We start from the raw sequence: 19,377 nt of genomic DNA, 5'->3' as shown, positions 1-19,377 counted from the left end.
TATTACTTTCAGAAGTATCTTCACTTGCGTGGCTGTGAATGTCGGGATGGCTGACTTGAGCAGTCACGGTGTTTCACTTTTTTTTTTTTCTTCTTTTACATGAGAAACGTTTATGTAAGTAGCCGCACCATACTTAAAAGAGCAGATTGACAAATGGGCTTTTTGTTTCTTTCCTGGCTTGAGGGAACTTTTGGGTGGGAGGTCCTGTTCCTCTCATGCACTATGGTGACAGCACTAGGGACGGACAATGAACATGAATGGGACACCCGGGGTGCTGTCACCTCCACAGCCACCCTGCCGTACTCTAGCTCCAGGGAATCCCGCGCCAACACTCCGGGCTTGGAACCCAAACATTCCCCGCAGAAAAACGAGTCTTCCCGCTACAAGAGCGAATCAGGACATTTCGGTGGAGCTCGGGGCGGGGAGGGACGGGCGGGGGAGGCAAAGCCGTGTGCGCGGCAGGGATCAACAAACACAGGGCACGGACGGAGCGAGAGGAGCGCCGGGCCGGAGCGGGGGCTGCGGGGCGGGATCCGCGGATCCGCCATGGCGTGAGGGGCCGGCGGAGCACGGCGGGAGGAGGAGGAGGACGGGGAGAGGTACGGAAGGAGGGCGGGGAAGCGGGAGGTGGAGCGGGAGTGGGGGAGTCACTTTCTTCCTGCGTTGAAAAACGCACCCCTCACCCCCTCTCCGCTCCGTCCCCCGGGGCTGCGGAGCAGAAACTTTGCGGCAGGCGAGAGGCGGCGGCGGGCGGTGAGTGCCGTGCGGAGCGGGCAGCGCTGCCGTGCCTCCATCCCGGGGCGCCTGGCAGCGCTCCCGTCCCTCCATCCGCGGCTCCCGGGGCGCCTGGCGGCGGGGCGGGCAGGGAGAGAAGCGGGGCGGGGGCACCGCTGGCCGGCGGCTCTGGCTCGGGGCGGGCGGTCCCGGCGCTGCCCCCGGCACGTCCCGAGGCCGTGCGGCGCCCGGGGCAGCGGCGGGAGCGGCTCCAGGTGCCGGCGGGGCCGGGCAGCGGGCGCGGGTCGGCCGGCAGCGCGGTGGGCGCCGGGCGGGGGCTGGGGCTACCGGCGGGGAGCAGCCCCGGGCAGGCACGGGCTTTTCCCGGCGGAGCGGGGCTGCTGTCGGGGCTCCCACGGGAAGGGCCCCGCGTGTCCCAGGGAGCTGCGGGCGTGCGGGGGACGTGGCGCTTGCGGTGCGGAGCTTCACCTGTGGGCGCCGTGGGTAACAGCTCCGTTCCTCCGCAGCACCGCCAGCGCCTCCGAGCCTCTGGCCGCTGACTCCAGCCTCCCAAACATGCGTGCGTGAAAGGTAAGCGCTAGCATCCTGGTCTTCCTGCACCTAGGCAAGCTGAGAGACAGGAACAGAGCGACTTGCCCGATGTAACTTCCTGCCACTTGTTTTTTTACTTTTTTTTGTTAGAAAAATTTGAAGTAACCTGGGGTCAGAGCTGTCAACTCAAGCTCAGTCTTCTCAGCCCCAGTCAGCGAGTTGCGATTCCTCTAGCTAGTGTTGCTTTCATGCAATACTAGCTACAGTAAAAGTGAATCATCACTTGGTGTGTCTCATGCCAACTCTTAAAATTCAATATGGTATGAATGAAAGTAGCCACCCTCTCTCCTTCTGTCATTCCCTCTTGAAGCAGAATAAAGCTGTGACCTTTTCCTGCATTATCAAGTTGGAGTGGCTTGGTTTTTTTGCCATAAGCAATGGCAACATAAAAAGTGGACACAACTGTAAATGAAATACAAGAAATATTGCTCAACTTGGAGATTTTTCTGTCACACTAAGAAGATCAACTGCAATTTAAATAACACACAAATTTTAATATAGTCCAAACAAAGACAAATAAAATCTCAGCCTAAATAGTGCAACATTATGTTTATCATGCCAACTATTATTATAACTCCTTGCAGTTTTTCAAAAAAGGGATAATTCAGCTGAAGGGCAGCAGTGGGAGTCAATAATTCAGATGCTGTTTATTACTCTGAAAGACTCTAGCTGGGTAGCCTTGGGCAAGTCACTCCACCTCTGCATGGCTCTGTTTTCTTCCTCATAAAAACAGATAAATGTGCTTGTTTGCTTCACAGGGGTGTTGAGAAGTTTAATTAATTAATTTGTTTCATAACTACTTGTAGATCCTTGGGTGCATCTTTCTACAGAAGTGCTAAGTATTATTTCAACTATGAGTTTCCTTACTAGGTCTCATTGCTTATATGTGGTTTTTTTACAGTGACCTGAATTCGCTGAGTTTTTAGGAGAAGTCAACAAAGTAGCACTTCTGGATTGGGATTGTCTTGACTCTGTAAACTTCACTGAGACGTGAAACCAAAATATACTAACCACAGTGTATTTTAATGGGGCAGAGCTACTGGTTCTTTACAAAATGTCATTTTCTTGTTACTCAAAAATAAGAGACTACCTTTATTGTTTGAAGTTTTGTGATGTTTTGCATAATTTTGAATTGCCATAAGAAACACCTGACTGCTCTTAAGATAACAAAAGAGAAAGATATGAGAATAGTTTATAAACATACCTGTATTCTCTACTGTGAACACTGACCTCAGAAGAGACTTGGTGCTGATTTTCCACTAGACATTCATATGCAGTCTCCTTTACAACCTGTTATTTGGTTGTAGAGAATGTTGCAAGAAAGAAATGCATGAATTGCATCATTGATTGCCTGTGGAAAAAGTTGATAGATTTTTGGTTACCTACACAGGCTCAGTTTTTATTGCAGTGTATGTTAGGTATTGTAACTAGATATTGAGTAAATGCCTGCCCTACAGCGAGGAGGAAAATGTGTTTAATTATCTGGTCAAATGTTAGATGTCATTTTCATAGGCTGCATACAGTTATAAGAAAAAGCAGTAGCTGAAGGCTGGTTTTAGACTGATATCTTGGGTTTGGTACATTTTAAAGGCTCATGAGGTCTGTGTGTACCATTTATTTTCCTCGAGGACAATGGCACCAAGTACATAAGCTTTTTCAAGACTGAATTCAAATAAAACCTGGATCAGTGGTAGTAGAAAGTCATCCATATCACCAGGTGGCTGTTGGGTGGGGAATGAACATGGCAAGTTTAGAGAAATGGTCTCATCCATCAGTACCCAGCAGTCTGAGCAGTGAAAACTAGGGTTAAATGAGGAGGTAAATGTGTCCGTAAAACTGAAGTGTCCCTTCTCTCAGAAGTGATTGTATTTAACTAAAATTCAGTCACATTCTTAGGCGTGTGTATGGAAACTTGCACATCTGGCACCCACAGCATGCTACAGCAATGAGCAGAAATAAATCTAGTTACTATTACTATTGTTCCTGGATATTTTGCAAGAAGTAAAGCCCTTTGGCGGGGGGGGAGCCTGAAGGAATTAAAAAATAAAGAAAAAAACAGCTTTCCATAACCATTGTTTTCTTGTTTAGACTTGGTAGTCCAAGTGTCTGATGAGTGAAAGAGATTATGACATTTTCATAGCAAGTTGTATTTAATTGGTAAATATGATGTCTCAGCAGCAAGTTGTCCTGGCTGTTCTCACCTTCTTTGCTGTGTCCATTCAGCTAAAGTAGACTAAAGAGCATAGTTACAGCAGTGGAGCCTCCTGAAGCTGTTAAACCATAGTGCCAGTTTGTGTTCAAGACTGTTGCCACATACTTAACATAAATGATTTAATAGATTCTGCATTTGATTCTCTTTGAGCTAGTTTTCTGTTTATATGGGTAAGCTTTGTACTGATGTCTCTTAGCCCAGCTGGGATATGGTGAGGTGTAACAGTGCTGCATTAGTAAAACCCCAAACCCTTGTGTGCTGCACTTTGAGTAGATTTGGTTACGTGCTCAGGATGAGAACGGGGCAGAGAAGGGAACTTAAGGAAGAGTGAAATTTAGCAAAATGCCACCAGAGTTCTCTCTCATGAATGCTTTGTCAGTAAAAGTTTGGCAGAAGTGAAGTGCTGGTAACGGAGAGCTGGCCAAAGGGGTCTGGTAATTTTAGGGATCACATGAAGGACATTGCACCGGAAATAATTTCTCCCATCAGGTGCTGGCATGACACTTTCATCCACTCTTGGGACATGGTCAGGTGTGAAGGCATAGGCACAATGTGACTATTATGTACACAGTCTGAAATTACCTTTGGTCTTTCTGTTTTTTCCTTTGCTTAGATTCAGAATATGTAGTAGGAATCAGCACTAGCATCGTTTAGAGTAGGCAAAGTATTGTAGGGACCTTGGTCACTTGACTCAGGCAGGTGTTGTATCTCAGTACAAGAGAAATGTAATTTTAACATAAAAGTTTTTTCACCACGATTGTCCTGGTTTATGCTCTTATTTTGTTTGTGGGATTTTTGTCAGAAATATTAAAAATGCTGAACTTTTATATAAACCTGTTGTGCCTTCTTAAGCCTTCTAATCAAGTGTCTGCCTGGAGTTGTTAAAGTACTTTGAAAAGTTGCTTACAAGCATTTCTATGGATATCATGTTCCTTTAAAACATTTTAATCATATCCTTGCAATCGTGGTTCATCACACTTCTTGCCAAAATGATCTGTCCAGTTTCAGTTCTGCTATGAGAACCATGCCTGCACAACTTACAGTCAGAAATAAGATCATAAAATTTTAAATTTCAAAATTAACCCGTAATTTAATGGTTGTGTTGACACCTGCTCACAGATTTCTCATGCACACTGTGAGCAGCTACATTTTGCAGGAATAATGTAGCTGTTTAACTCCCATCTGCAGCTGAGGCTTCTGTCCTTGAAAATGTAATCATCACTTCTATCAAGGCTTTTGTTAAGGGTATTCTGGGGAGCACTGAGAACAATAGCCCTGAAGGAACTACAGGACAATACATTTTATTGTCTCTCCAGGTGTGTACCGTCAAAAAAGCAGTTGCATCTGGCTAGATGTATATTATATCTATGGGGAGAGAGAGGAGCTATATGCTCTATCCCTCTATGGAGAAACCTTAGATAATGAGATAACAGGAGGAAGCAGCAGAGGTAACAACAGAATTGTACCAATAATAATGAACAATGTACTCATCTGTAGAGAGATGCACCTACCAGATAGGGTGGTCCAGTTTAGGTCCACAAACACAGTGACATTTATCCTGTAACAAATGAACCAGTAGTTCTTCTGTGTGCATACACATTTGAGATCTGCATACTCCCACTGTAAGATTATACATAGATAGTATAAAAGTAAGTGTTGGTTTAAATTGCTCAGATTGCAAACTCCTTAGCTTCTTAAATTGACTAGCATTAGCATCTTTGGACGTTGCTGGTGTTCCTATATGCTGTCACAATAATTTAACATATATGTTTGTCATGGTGTAATCCCAGCTGGCAACTCAGCCCCACACAGCCACTTGTTCACTCCACTCAGTGGGATGAGGAAGAGAATTGGAAGAATAAAAGTGAGAACACTCTTGGGTTGAGATACAGCCAGTTTAATAGATAAAAGCCACGCAAAGCAAGGAATTCCTTTGCCGTTTCCTATGGGCAGGCAGGTGTTCAGCCATCCCCAGGAAAGCACAGTTCCATCACAAGTAATAGGTACTTGGGAAGATAAATGCTGCAACTCTGAATGTGCTGCTCCTTCTTCTTTCCCAATATTATATGCTAAGCATGACATCATATGTTATGGAATATCCCTGTGTTCAGTTGGGATCAGTTGTCCTGACTGTCCCCTCCCAACTCCTTGTGCATCCTCAGCGCCCTTGCCAGCGGGTGGGAGAAGAGGCAGAAAGGTCCTTGACTATATAAATGTTTCTCAGCAGTTACTAAAACATCCCTAAATTATCAACACCGTTTCCAGCACAAAGCCAAAACATAGCCCTGTACTGGCTACTATGAAGAAAATTAACTCTAGCCTAGCCAAAACCATCACAATAAAAATAACAATAAAATAATATAGGTTTGTATGCAACACAGAGTCTTAAACAGGATGTGGAAACATAGTTAAAATTAGTTTTGATCCCATAGCAATTGAAGGATATTATGCATTTTAGAATTCCTGTCTATTAATACAAAGTCCTGTGGAAATGCTTTACAAATAAAAATATTTATTCAGCTACTCAAGTCTGCTGATAGATATAGATATACAGAGAGTGAGAACTGGCTTTCTAAAACTCCAGCAGGATCACATAATTTGTTTACAACTTCTTGAAAACAACTGAATGAAGGACAATTAAAACAATAAGCAGGGAATATTGAAACTGTTAATTATGCATAGGCGAGGAGAGCAACAAACAAGGGGACTTAAAACATTGGCAAGTATTTGAAAGAGTAAAGGTCAAGGCCAGCAAAGAAAAGTTAGTTGGAAAGAAGATAAAAGTTAAAGTCTGAAATGAAAACACGTGGTTTGGTATCAGAAGTTTCTGGTGTTGTAATCAGCCTCCTCAGAAGTGAGGGAAGATGGATGGCGTGCAAGTGTCTGGGGCGAGTTAGGCACAAGGAGGAAATCTGACAGCAGTAAATTGGCTTTCCCCTTTTGCATGTATGATTATTTTTTCCTGTCCTTTATTTGCACATCCTGGGCAATGCAATCACACTGTGAAGTTTTTCTAGTTCTTTCTGTGCTCTGTGATTGTACCACTGGATCCACACAGAGGTTCCTGTCTGCCCCAAGCATTCTGTTCTCTCATGCCTTTCTTGTGATGGGTGCTTGTGCCTCAGGGCTGTGGGCTGCTGTCAGAGGAAACCCTAAGCATCGTTCCTAATACCCCTCACCAAAGGGTTCCCAGCCTTACCAGCCCTGAGTGGGTCTCTGTGCAAGGGCTAGGAGCACAAGCTACCAAAGGAATATTGTTTCACCACCTAGATTGTGCCGGAGCTTTAGCTCCGTGTTTCTGAAGTGCTTGTTACTGTCAGAGTCCTAAACCCTAAAGGTGCCCTACATGCAGTAGCAGTGTAACACAAGGATGAGTGGTTTGATTGACTTCTGGGACATTAATGGAGCAGACAAAGGGAGAGAGAATGTGACCTTGTGACCTAGATGAAGATTCTCAAACTGCTTTCCTATAGTGTTAACATCTGTGAAAATATTTCTGAAGTTAAAAATGAAATCTAATTTTAATTATTGAAATGGCCTTTGGAAATTATGTCAGCACAGGGTACAATGCTGGTGTTCTAGAGGAATTCATTCTGTGGTAGCTTATAGTTTTATGCCTTTGATGGTAAAAGTGACTGGGCTTTCATTCACTGAATGTGGATGCCTTAACAAGCATGTCTGTACTGGTTGGAAATTATCTTCTGCAGGATTCTAGATATCAAAATTACTTCCTTAGTTATTCTATAGAGTGAAGTATGGAATGAAAGATCCCCGTAAGGGTTAGGAATACTAGTGTTAGTTCAACCAAAGTATTACTGGAAAAGCGTTTTTACAGGAGGATAAATTATAAAATAGAAGAAAATTCTAAATTCCCAAATTATGGTTTGGACATGCAGATGATTTAAATAACGTTTTTGCTTGGGGCAGAAAAACGGTTATGCATTCAGTATGTGTGTGCATATGCCCTGTTAGTTTATATATATGATGATAAAATAGAAAAAGAAGCTTTTAATTGAAAGGATTTAAGAGATGAAACTTCCATCACAGGTATCTTACACTTCCTACTGTGAACTTACAAGAATACTTTGCAGTTGCTGTCTTACCTGTGGCATGGTGGAGAATGAATGCAACCCATCATTCTCCCGGAATTATGGTCTGACATGGCTGTGTACTGCTCTACACAGACCCATTTCATTTTGTGTTAGATCAAAGGACAGACACAAGTTTAAATCTTGACTGCTGACATGATGTCATATACTGATAATCCCTATAGGAATTGGCTGTTTCTGGTTGCTGTTAGGGTTTTCATAGCACAGCTGTTAGTCAGACATAGAAGTTGATACAAAGCTTCTTTCAAAGTATTTCAGATCATTTCAGAACAAGTGCAATACTAGCACCTGGGTACCTGAGCTATACTTTATTCGTGGCAGATGTAATTCTGAACTATATTTGGGATTTCAGTATTTAAGTTCTGAAATACCTTTGAAATTATATAACTGAGATGTCACATGTTTTTTATAGTAAAAAAATCAGGGGAAGAAATGAAGTAATGTCCCCCGGTGGCTAAGGTCGTAATAGGTATTTTTCAATACCTATTGAAGTTTTAAGCAGTGATTTTTACACCTTTCCAGTATTTTTATTGGAGAGACAGATGGTCACTGTTTTTAGCTCACCGACCAAAAGGTGGGTAAAGGACTCCTGACTGCTCCTGACTCTTGGGACATGGGAGTTTCCCTCCCTGATGTCCTGCCCCACAGCTTTGAAAGGGACTCAGCAGTACTGCTTGTTGATATAGAAGCTATACAGCTTGGGACTTTGATCAGTAGATTTATTGTGATTATTATAGCACAAAGATACGCTTATAGTTTTATTGGTTCTGCTGCATCTGCCACCTAATTATGCTGCATTGGATATGTCTCTCTGGAACCAAATGGCAGTATATATATTTGGGAATAAGTCTCTATTGACCCTTTCACCTCTCTGTTTTCATGGACCTACCGTGCATTGTTTGGTACTAAAATGCCGTTTGATTCAGTTAGAAGACTTAATTGCTCTCCCATTTTTATATGTTTGCAAAATATTTAGATTGGTGGTCAAACTGACTTTCTTGAACAAAATAGCTCTTCAGTTGATGTAACTGTCATGATTTTAGAATGTTGCCATTATATAATGTTACCAAAATTTCCAGCTGGTAAAGTCCATTTTATAGATGCTGCTCGTCTCATCAGCCACAAAGTCAATTGCAATATGCATGAAAAAATGTTTCAGATATTTGGACAAAGTGGACAAAAAGGGAGTTCCTAGAGAAGTTTGCTTTTCTCCGCTGTGATCTAACCTATGCTCCTCGTGTTACATTTTGGCAGTTGTCAGCATTGGGACAAAAAGTTGCACATCCCTCTCCATTTAATGGGACAAGATTCCACACACACCTATTACCTATTAGTTTCACAGTTTTGGTAGGGCAGCAGCTGTTGATGGTTGACTCTGATTTCTTGTTAAAATATCTATGACTTTCTTACCTGTTTTAGCATTGGGTGCTAAAATTGCTTATTTTTATTTTAATATCAGTCCCTGTAATGTAATTTTTGACAAAACTGTAGTGGCACTGTTGTTCAAAATGGAACTGCATGTTACAATATTGCAAGCATTGAAAAATATTGAGTAAAAAAACTTCATTTTCACTGTCAATAACTTATGAAATGCAAAAAAATTATGAAACCTAAGTCCATGCTGACTCAGAGGACATTCTCTAACGTAAAAGTTTGCACACTGAACATGAAGATTTGATTTTTGTCTGTGTGGTGGAACAGGTTTTCTTTAAAATATTTTAACTCATTTCTTACTCAAACATTTCTTTCTCGAGTAGTGATAATGAGAACTGTAGCTTTTGTGGAAAATAGTAGCTTCCCAGAAGAACACAAAAAGTCTGATGTGTTTATGTCCCAACCCTGGGCCCTAGGAAGCTCTTTTATTCAGAAACCTGAGTAATCTGTGGTGTTGTAATGCCTCCAGTTCATGGAAGTTTTAGTCACTTGAAATCCCACCTTTTTTGTTCCTAACTTTAAATGTTGACAAGATGTCCATGGCAGAGGTGAGTGATGGGCTAGTGTGGGAGATGTCAGCAGAGACACCTGCAGTTTCTGCTTTTTAAGAAGTGATAGAAGTGTGGTCCCAGGAAAAAGCAGCTGCAAAGCACAGTGGCTCTTCAGAACTGATGCCACCAAAAAGCACAGTTCTTTACCTGCTTTTAATTTTTAATCACCCGTAAGAAGGTAAGATTTCTTCAAGGACAGCTGTGCACGCTGGTGATCCTAACAGTGCCATCATTTCCTCGCCCCCATCCTCTTCCCCTCTCTCACTGATGAAGTGACATTTCTGTGCACATGTGCCAGGAGTAAATGGGCCTCTCTTTTAAATAGTTTATTTGATGAAGTTACCTGTATAAACCAATGTTTAGTTTAGTTCATGGTTTCAGTTTTGCAATACCTTTTTTTTTTTTTTTACTACAGTTGAACATCTGCCAGTCAATGCAGATGGGGAGAACTAAAGCAGTTAAGATTTAATCCGTTTTGGGTGTTTTTCTGGAATAATTGATGTCTTTTACTGTTGGTTTCTGCTGGCAGTGGGGTGGAAATCCTATAAAATGCTCTTTCAATCTAGGACTAAATTACAACATTTTCAAAGCACATTTTATGTTAGCATTTTCTTCCATGGGCAAGCATCCTTTATTCCCCTTTTAATTTTTGATACTTTATCAGGTCATGGTTTCCCAACTGAATAAAACCCCTTTGTTTTCAGAAAAGGTTGAGCTGCTTGGTAAAGCTTTTCTTGGAAGGTGTGGCTGGTAATGATGTAGTGTAATATGAGAGTAAGAAATTCCTTTAGCTTTAAAAAATGGTGTTGTGAGTGCACACTAAATGATCAGAAGGCCCAGACTCCTATTCTTTCAAGCCCTGTGTATCAAGCAGACTTGTAGCAGGTTCACTCACAACCGATAAGATGGCACTTATGTGGGCAGTTATTTACACAGATCCAGCTTCACCTAAGCTATGCAGCTAATCAAGGTTCAGAGGTTTGCATGGGAAGGAAGGTGTTCTCCTTTCCAGCTGCCTCCTCCCATCCATCAGTCGCACCAGGCTGAGCCCTGCTAAGTGATGGCACAGAGCTCACTGTTCTTACTGAGGTCGTGGCTGATGTGAGTTATTCTCTTCAGGCCATAGAAACGGTGTCAGTATAATTTAACCAAGAATAAATTATTTTGTTCTGCTTTTGTCACTGCCTATTGACTTTCTTCCATATCTTGCCTCTGAATAAGCTGCTTGTATAATAACCTATACAATAGGCTGGGTTTCCAGTTATTTTGTTGTTAGCTTAAACGATGTAGTTCCTTCTCATGTAAAAGTGAAGAAAAAAAGAGTTTACCTTTTCTATGAAATATGCACATGAATGAAGGGTGAAAATGGGGGAGGCTATTGAATACTGAAGAGTAAAGGCTATGCCTTCTTGGCAGCACTAGATGTGTTTGATGATGGTGTAATGCTGGGAAATGTGTGTTCAGATTTGCAAAGAAGTAGTTCTGGGAAACCTTACTGTAATATTTCCTAATTGCTGGTCACAAATACCTTAATTTAGGGAACTCTTAAAACCATCCCTAAATTCATGCATGTTCTTAATTCTTACTGATGTGCAGACGTACTGAGAGAAATCAAACCAAAGGAAAGAATGCATTAAATCCTTACTGGTAGCTGGGATTTTTCATCTGCTTGTGTAAGCCAGGAAGCTTTTTCAATATATGGTTTACACAGAAAAAGGTGCAAGCATTTTTAGCTTTTTGGGGGGATATTTTTTAGGTCTTTGCCCACAGTTCTAAAGGATCACAGAGGCTTTAAAAAAAACTACAGTGGGTTTTTTATTATTATGACAAAGCAGTTTTTTCATCAATAAAAATATTATGTTGTATTTTAACTGTAATATACTGGGTTGGCTGGTTTTTACCTCCTTCCTTTCAAAATGTACTGTTGTATAGTTTCCTTCGTTATAGAGAAGAACACAAGCAGATTTGAGTATGTTTGGATAAACTATGGTGCATGTTTCTTTCTGAATGTGCTTATGTAGTGAGAGACTATGCAGATACATTAAAAGTGTTACCAAATAAACCAGTAATAACTGGTTTATATCCAAGACAGGGATAAATGTTCTCTCAAAATGCCTTAAAATACTGTGAAAATGTCATCTTCCATTACACTCTGTTTAAGCAATTATGCTGCCCACTGTAATAGATAAATTTAAGCAGTTACAAGGTGCAATATTATTTGTGCCCTAGGTAGGAATGTACAAGAAATTATGTATTTCTTGGCCAAAGATGTTTGTTCCCAAGTTAATTTTAGGAGCTGAGCACAAAAATCTAGAGGGTCTGGGTACCCAGAAGTCATGAAGGGTCCTTGTCCGTCAAAGTTGTCTCATATTAATGACTGCTGAAACAGGATGTGGGTCTCTAAATACGGTTTTAGCAGCCTAAGTTTCTATTAGAAAATTTTGGCTATGGAATAGGGACCTGTGGGGAGAAGTAAAAGGTTGCTTTGTACTTTAACTTCCTACAAGTTTTATGGCTGAATCCTATGAAACCAGTTTTCCATGGCACAAAAAAAATGTATCTGTTTTTAGGTTTTCTTTCCTTCTATTTCTCCTTCTAATAATTGAAAACTACTGTTCATTATTTACATAAAACTGTCTCACTTGAGCCTGCTTTCCATAACCTTTTCCCTCACAAGAATTCTAGGAATTTGCTGGCTTTCCTCAGGGGGATCTTGGCTATGTTTTATCTGTGACTTTAGGCCAGATAGTTGGTAATTTCTACAAAGTAACTTACTACATTTAAATAGTTGCATTTACCAGTGGCTAGGTTTCCCATTTGAGCACATTTCAAGAAGTCATGTATGTGGAATAGTATGCATTTTAATTCAATATTCAGCCTTCTTGGTAACTGGCAGTAAATCTCCTCAAGTAAAATGGAAAGCCCCTTGGAAAAAAATACTAATAATGCAAACCCCTAAATGCCCGGAAGGCAAGGTATTTCAGCTGTTTTTCTAAGACTCTGCCACTTACTGTTTCCCTTTTTGATTCCTGACTTGTTCTTTTTTTCCTTTTTTTAAAATGAGGACGTGTCAGAACTGGAGGCCTTAAGCACGGTATAAAGTGACCCCGGCACAAACCTCCAGCATTCCTCATCTTTCCCTCTCCAGCTGCTAACATCAGCCAAGGCAGCACGCAGGCTTGGCTGCCGCCAGCTCCCTGGCTCTCCCCTTTCCTCCGCCCTTCCCGCTCTCCTCCGCTTGCCAGTACAGTCAGCGCTGCTTCATATTAGGCACCATTGCAATTATTTGAAATCTCGAGTACAAGAGCTGTTGTTGTGTCCTTTCACCTGGTATCAGCTACCTGAGGGAAAGATGTGGGAGGAAGGGACTTTCTTTGAAGCATACAGCTTTTTCTCTTGGATGAATTGCTCAGTAGATGTTTCATCTGAAGTATTCCTGTAGAAATTATTTGAAAGTCACCTGGACAATACCAGGGTTTCTTTAGATGAAATCATATTTCTGACAGAGGCTCCTGAATTATAGAGTCTCACAGATTCATTTTCTAACTCATTCTTTCACATCTGTCTATCGCAGGACATTTCAAAGATGGTTTGGCTGCCACTGAGACCTGGAGATCTGATGCCACAATGAGGACTCACACACGGGGAGCCCCAAGTGTGTTTTTCATACACGTGGTTTGCTTTGCCTTTGCCTGCGGCGCCAGGGAGGACCAGGACGCCATGGTTCCTTTTGTCAATGCCAACTATGACAGCTACCCCATGCTCTACTTCTCCAAGGGGGACGTGGAGACTCTGCGTCTCCAGGCCAGCACCACACACCAGCACATCGCAGCTCGGCTGATTGAAGCAGTGCAAACCATGCTGTCGAATCCCCTGGAGTACCTTCCTCCCTGGGAACCAAAGGAGTTCAGCGCTCGCTGGAATGAAATCTATGGCAACAACCTTGGGGCCCTGGCAATGTTCTGTGTGCTCTACCCCGAAAACATCGAGGCCATCAATATGGCCAAGGATTACATGGAGAGGATGGCAGCTCAGCCTAGTTGGTAGATTTTTGTCTTTGTTTTTTTTTTAAGTTGTTCTTACTGTATAAACTACTTACAGTTGGAGGAGTGAGTGGATGAATGAATTGCTTAAATTATGTCAGTTGTTCTAATATTCATTTTAACAGTGACTAACTTGGTGAATTCAGTTACCCCATCTGGACCAGCAGTGACACACAGCTTTTCACCTTCACTGAATTTATCTTCTTGAAATTTGATGCTGAAAGGAGCATGACCCTTGTGCACCACCCTAATTGCTGTTAAAAAAAACAGTAATCCAAACCCACTCCCAATCAGAAGGAAGAGTTTCACATCTGGTTTGTGGCAAGAAGTGACAAAAGTGTTATTTTTTTAAATTTTTTTTCCCAGATTCGTACATATTTTTTGGGTAATTCTTCCTTAGAAAGAATTCAGGAAAGGGGGGGGGCTATGACAAAGGTATAATTAGGTGTAGATAACAATGACGCTCTTGAGTTTCTGCAGTCTGCTCTAACATCTGTCTGTGGTTTAGTTCAGACTTGCAGTTTCCCTGGGCTGCATGGTTCTTGGGTCTCTCTTTAAGACATACTAGGACATGATAGTTGTCCATCTGGTTACTGGAACTGCCTGAGTAACTGGCATTTTGATGAGCACCTCCTGGATTAACTTGCCCTGGACATGAGTTGTTGTCCCTACAAGTTACTCAATCTTCTCTGTGCCACTCTCTTTCTGTGGGGACGGAAGTTAATGTTCTCACTGTAGGAATGATTCTAGACTGGAGACCCCAAGGTCTCCTCCTTTTCATACCCACTTGCAACGTATCTCCCTTTTTTCTCAGCAGACACATTTCCCACCTCCCTGCAGCAGCTGCCACTTGGTGCACCTTGCAGGTCATGGTCCAAGATTGCTGTCACTGTGAATAGGCCAGAGGATGGGAATGTGGGTTTTGCCAGGACAGTGGCTCCTGCCCAGGGCTGCGAGCTGGACCTGGATGGGGCACTTCTCCCTTCTGTCTGCTGTTCTACAGCTCTATGATGACAGCAGCTCAGCTGAAGTGTGAGTCAAGATTCAAGTCAGCACAGGAAGAGAAGCATTGGCTGTTCAAGCAGTATTCATTGCTCAAACTACTATTCCTTACCTTCTAGTAACCAACTAGTAGTGTCCTATAAATGCCATCCATCCATGGACCATCATTGGAATTATTGCTGGATTTGAGTTAGCATAATTTGGGATCTATATCCTCTTGATGGGCGTGATTGAAAACACATGTGGTGTTCAGGTTCCCCTACACTAGGTACTAAAATGGTGAATTCCAGAGGAATACATGAGCTAGAGCAAAGGAAGTGATGGGAGAGAGAATGGGCACGCTGGTTACATATTGCCTGCATGTCACTGAAGAGAGGACATGTGCGATTTGGGAAGAAAAGAATTGTCACAACAATGGTGGTAATTTCCAAAATCTTTCACAGATTTTGTAATTTCCAAAATAGCAATACAAAGCTTCAGTCTTACTTAGCTCTGGAGACTGTGTGTGTGTTTCTACTGGCACGCTGACAGAGGGATATAGCTTACAGAGGTGAATCCAAGGATCTGTGACTGTCTCCAATAGGAGACAGACTGCTCCAAAGTCAACACCTTCCTCCTTCGTTTCATTGTTCACACTCTTTCTTAACTTGTTTTGGGAAGTGTATAGTTACATGGCCATCTGTTTTAATGAAATAAGAAAGAGGGGGAAGCGTTATTTCAGGTAGGAGAACTTGTTTGTGTCTGGTTTTTTTCAGTTTCCTACATCTCACTCTCTGTCTCAACCTTACATTCCTTGTGTCCTGTGATTCCTGCCCTGGATTGATTGTGGTTGTTCTGTCTCTTATTATAATTACCTCCTTTGTCCCAGTAACCAGATACTAATCAGAACCAAGCAGATATCCCATTTCTACTTGGCTTCAATGTTATTTACCTACCTCAATCTGCTGTTTGTCTCAGGCAAGTATCTTGCATTACCTTGGTGAAAGAGAAGCCATATTTTTCCCATCTTTCTCCTCTGATGTAGACATCCTATTCAACAATCAGTCAAGGTTTAATCAGGGTTTTCTGCTTTGCAAAAGAAGCGTCTGCAATGTGCTAAGTAGTGGAAGTGCAGAAGGAGGAAATCATAAACACAGGCGATAGCACTGGGCTAAGGTGCCCTTTGTATAACCTCCAGCTGGCCAGCTCTTCAAATGCTGTGACAGAGACATGGATCTGGTTTCCATTTTTGTTTTCCCCCTGAGAACTTACGTCTGAATGCTGTCAACATGGAGTTTACACTATAGGTTCATCAGTGATGGCAGTAATATAGATCTTTCTCCCTTGTCCAAGAGTAGTTTTCAGAAAAGTAGGCATGTGACATCTCTGAGGTATATACTGCACTGTCTGGTTTTGCTCAAATAGGCTAGCAGGTTCAGAAGCAGAAGGAGTGCGCAGACAGATTATGTAAATCTGTTTTTCCTAAGAAACTCAACTTAAAAGTAGCAGAAAATGTTACTGCATTCACTTCTCCACTTAGGATGAAGAGACTAGGAGAATAAACATGATTAATAGGAGTTGTGGCTGTTATATGAGCTGTTCTGGCAGTGTCACAGTAGTGGAATTTTTTGTCCCATCTATCTAGGCATGTTTGGTTTTCCTCAGACTTTGGGAAAATACCATTCTGGGTGATATGTTGTGACTGTTGTCCTCATGAAATAATGTGTGGGCACAAGTGTTCTGATCAAGAAGGTGGAAAGAAGGAGCAGTCTTAATGCCTGACTTTGGAGCCTTGATTGTTGGGAGAGTCATATGCCAGAACCCCTTTTTTAGTCAATAACGAGGGCTTTTCCAAAGAGGTATTGGTAAGGTAAATAAACCAGGTCTCTGCTTAGACCTCCTCAATAATGTAGGTGCCAAGATTGCCATGAAAATGTCCTGTAAAAAAATGTCTTTTTTATCACTGAGAGATTCATCAACATGTTGGAAAGTTAAATCTTGCTCTGGCAGCTTGATTCTTTCAGCAATATAATCTGGATTTCTTTTCACTTCTGCTGTCACGGCACTGACTCTAAAATAGCTTTAGAATTTAAAAAAAAAAACAAAAAAAAAAACAAAACCTAAATTCATCTTAATGAGTTTCCTCTAATTTTTGTGGCAATGTTAAGTAAAATTTGAACCTTACCAGAAAACAAAAGTGTATGTTTTTGGCATGTGCAGTAGTTGAATAGAAGAAATATAGTTTAAAATGTCACTGGTTATTTGTTCCAGAATGCTAGGAGATTAAGGAGACTGACATTTTAAATTTCTTCTTTACATTAGTGGAATCCTCAATTGTCCAAATATCGTTTAATAAACCCAGGATACAATTGTGAGAAAGTCTACTGGTAATTGATATATACATAGAAGGGGCATATAATTGAGCACTCTTGTCCTTTCTCATCAATTAAAATAGTCATTTTATGTCACATAATAAAGTACAGCCTTAACTGATTTCCCATTTGTGTCAACTAACAGAGGTTGAGCCGTTTGTCATAACAACCCATGTTGATAGGCATGCTGCTCATTAGCAGAGCATCTCTAATGGCTACATCCTGGAGTAGGTTTACATTTTAAAATAAACAGAGGGGCACTGGATAATAGCTAACTATAACAATCACCCAAAATAATATGGGAACGACACTGTTCTGGAGACCAGCAACAGCAAACAAATGTGCATTGGTATTTTAGTTAAAATAGATAAGCATTAATGGTTTTGCCTGTAAAAATTAAAAGCTGATACTAAGTAAACCCCTTGCTATTCCATGGACTGGATATCTAGATATTGTCTAAAATCTCATGGAAAATTTGTCTTTATATTTGTACCGTATTATCTTCTTTTAGAGGGAGCAGAGGATATTGATGTATTTTCTGGTATTTTATCTCTGCCTGGCCCCCAGAGCCCTCCCCACGAGAAGGGCGTTTTGGCCCTCAGAGGGGATCTGTACTTGTGATTCTTTCCATATGCTGCTGGCTCGTCCTGTTCCCATACTGAGCTGCATGATGTAATCAAGAGTCACACATTTGCAGAAATAAGAGTTCAGTCAGATTCTCTGTTTTGGACAATGCAGTGAAAAACTCTTATTTTCTGAGCCCACCTTACAAACAAATGCCTTGGAAGTGCACAAATTCTGCATCCTTCTTGCAGCAGGACAGACATCCCGATTTGCAGTCACCAGAAAGAGATTTCTGTGGGTTTGGGTTGTTTTTTGGTTGGTTTTGGGGTTTTTTTGCACATAGCTGATGCCCCATTTTTAAAGACAAGTATGTTACCAATGTGCAGTAAGGTGTGGGATTTAACAGTAAGCCGTCTCTCTGGGTTTCACAGGGCAGATAATTACTGTCAAGCACATGCAGACATTCCAGGGAAATAGCAGCAACTAAGTAGAAGCTAACAGGAGGCTTTGGCATAACAGATCTGTGACCTTTCTGCTGTTTTTTTACAAACTAGCAATCATGTAGCCTTCTGTTAGTCAGCATCCTATTGGACCCTTGCTGTTAGCATCCAGATAGTGCTAAATGTTGAACAATACAGATTACAAAGTAAAAATAGATACATGAAAATAATTAAACATGTGGATCATCATTTAACTAAAATAAATTCATATATGCCAAGTTGAAATAAAGCAAGTCTCTGTGCTGACACCAGAAATTTACATCTGTTTGACTCCCAATAATCAACCAGCAGTCACATTCAAACACTTAGGGGAGCTTTATAAGAGTGTGGAATACAAGTTTGTATAAAAGAAGCTTGGGGGATGCTGATACTGTGTTTCCTACCGAGAGGAAGAAAAAGGAAAGGAAGGGTAGGAGGATGAATTTGGTATCTGGAATATGTATTATGTTAGTAAGTGAAATATCAAACCCTTATGCTGTTTTTATCTTCTACATATGTAGTGTTTAAAAATAGAAGTTGTCCATGTCTGTGAAATTTAATGGCTAGCTGGATTTTGGAGGACTTCTCTAATACCTTGGTTTTAAATTGATATAGGAGATAAATTGTTGCTGAAGTTCTGTGGTATCTACAGGGAGCTCGCTTTGTGGTATGACTGGTATAAAAATTTGCTAAAAGAGCTAGAGGTAATCTCTTGAAATAATAACATACTTCAATTTCTGTGTCTGCTTAACACTGAGAAAAACTAAACAGAGTCAGTTCTAGTTTATTAATTTGTCAACACAGAAGCATCATGATGGATGCTAAAAGCAAGCCCTGTGTGAAAAGGACCCTCCTGTGATTAAAGCCAAAAATGAGGGAAGATCTGAAAGAAGCTTTAGAAGCATCAGAATGATGGTTATAAACCTATGAGGAAACAGAGGCAAAGAGGTTAAAAAGTAGATTAAGATTTTTAAGGAACTAAAGTTTTACTTGCCTCCCCTAAGCACCTAAGCAGTATAACTCTATTTTTATAGTAAGCTCTTAAAACTTCTGTCTCTGTGTTGCCCTTTTTTCCATACTGACATGAACATAGCCTTTTACATTTAACCCCTCCTTTGCCTTTCTTCCTGTCAACTGAGCTGCAATGAGCACAACCATGTCAGATTGGCTGCTGCTGAAACATGACTGGTGAGGAGAGAGGGGCAAACTTGTTTTACCTTAGACACCGGAAACATAAATCATCAGTTTTTCGAGTATGTTTTTATTCTTAACATTTTTGTTGTTGCAAATGATTGAGCACTGAAGT

At 41.3% G+C, this 19,377-nt stretch overlaps 1 protein-coding gene across 2 annotated transcripts in view; it reads left to right on the top strand.

Moving 5' to 3' along the window:
• Positions 1-683: 683 nt before the first annotated feature.
• Positions 684-19,377, top strand: part of DSE (dermatan sulfate epimerase) — a 34,579-nt gene continuing 15,885 nt past the window's right edge. Inside the window, exons 1-3 of one of the 2 annotated variants that reach the window (XM_085056117.1) lie at positions 684-753; positions 1,242-1,305; positions 13,207-13,675. In XM_085056117.1, coding sequence (XP_084912243.1) covers positions 13,260-13,675 — 416 coding nt within the window. In that variant the 5' untranslated portion in view covers positions 684-753; positions 1,242-1,305; positions 13,207-13,259. Of the gene's footprint in view, positions 754-1,241; positions 1,306-13,206; positions 13,676-19,377 lie in introns of those variants that run through there. The other variant, XM_085056118.1, reaches the window with a different exon arrangement.

Source organism: Lichenostomus cassidix, chromosome 3, assembly GCF_008360975.1.
Source record: "Lichenostomus cassidix isolate B80296 chromosome 3, HeHo_3.0, whole genome shotgun sequence".
Lineage (NCBI taxonomy): Eukaryota > Metazoa > Chordata > Aves > Passeriformes > Meliphagidae > Lichenostomus > Lichenostomus cassidix.
The sequence above is the reverse complement of the archived record's forward strand: the minus strand, read 5'-3'. Positions and strand labels throughout refer to the sequence as shown.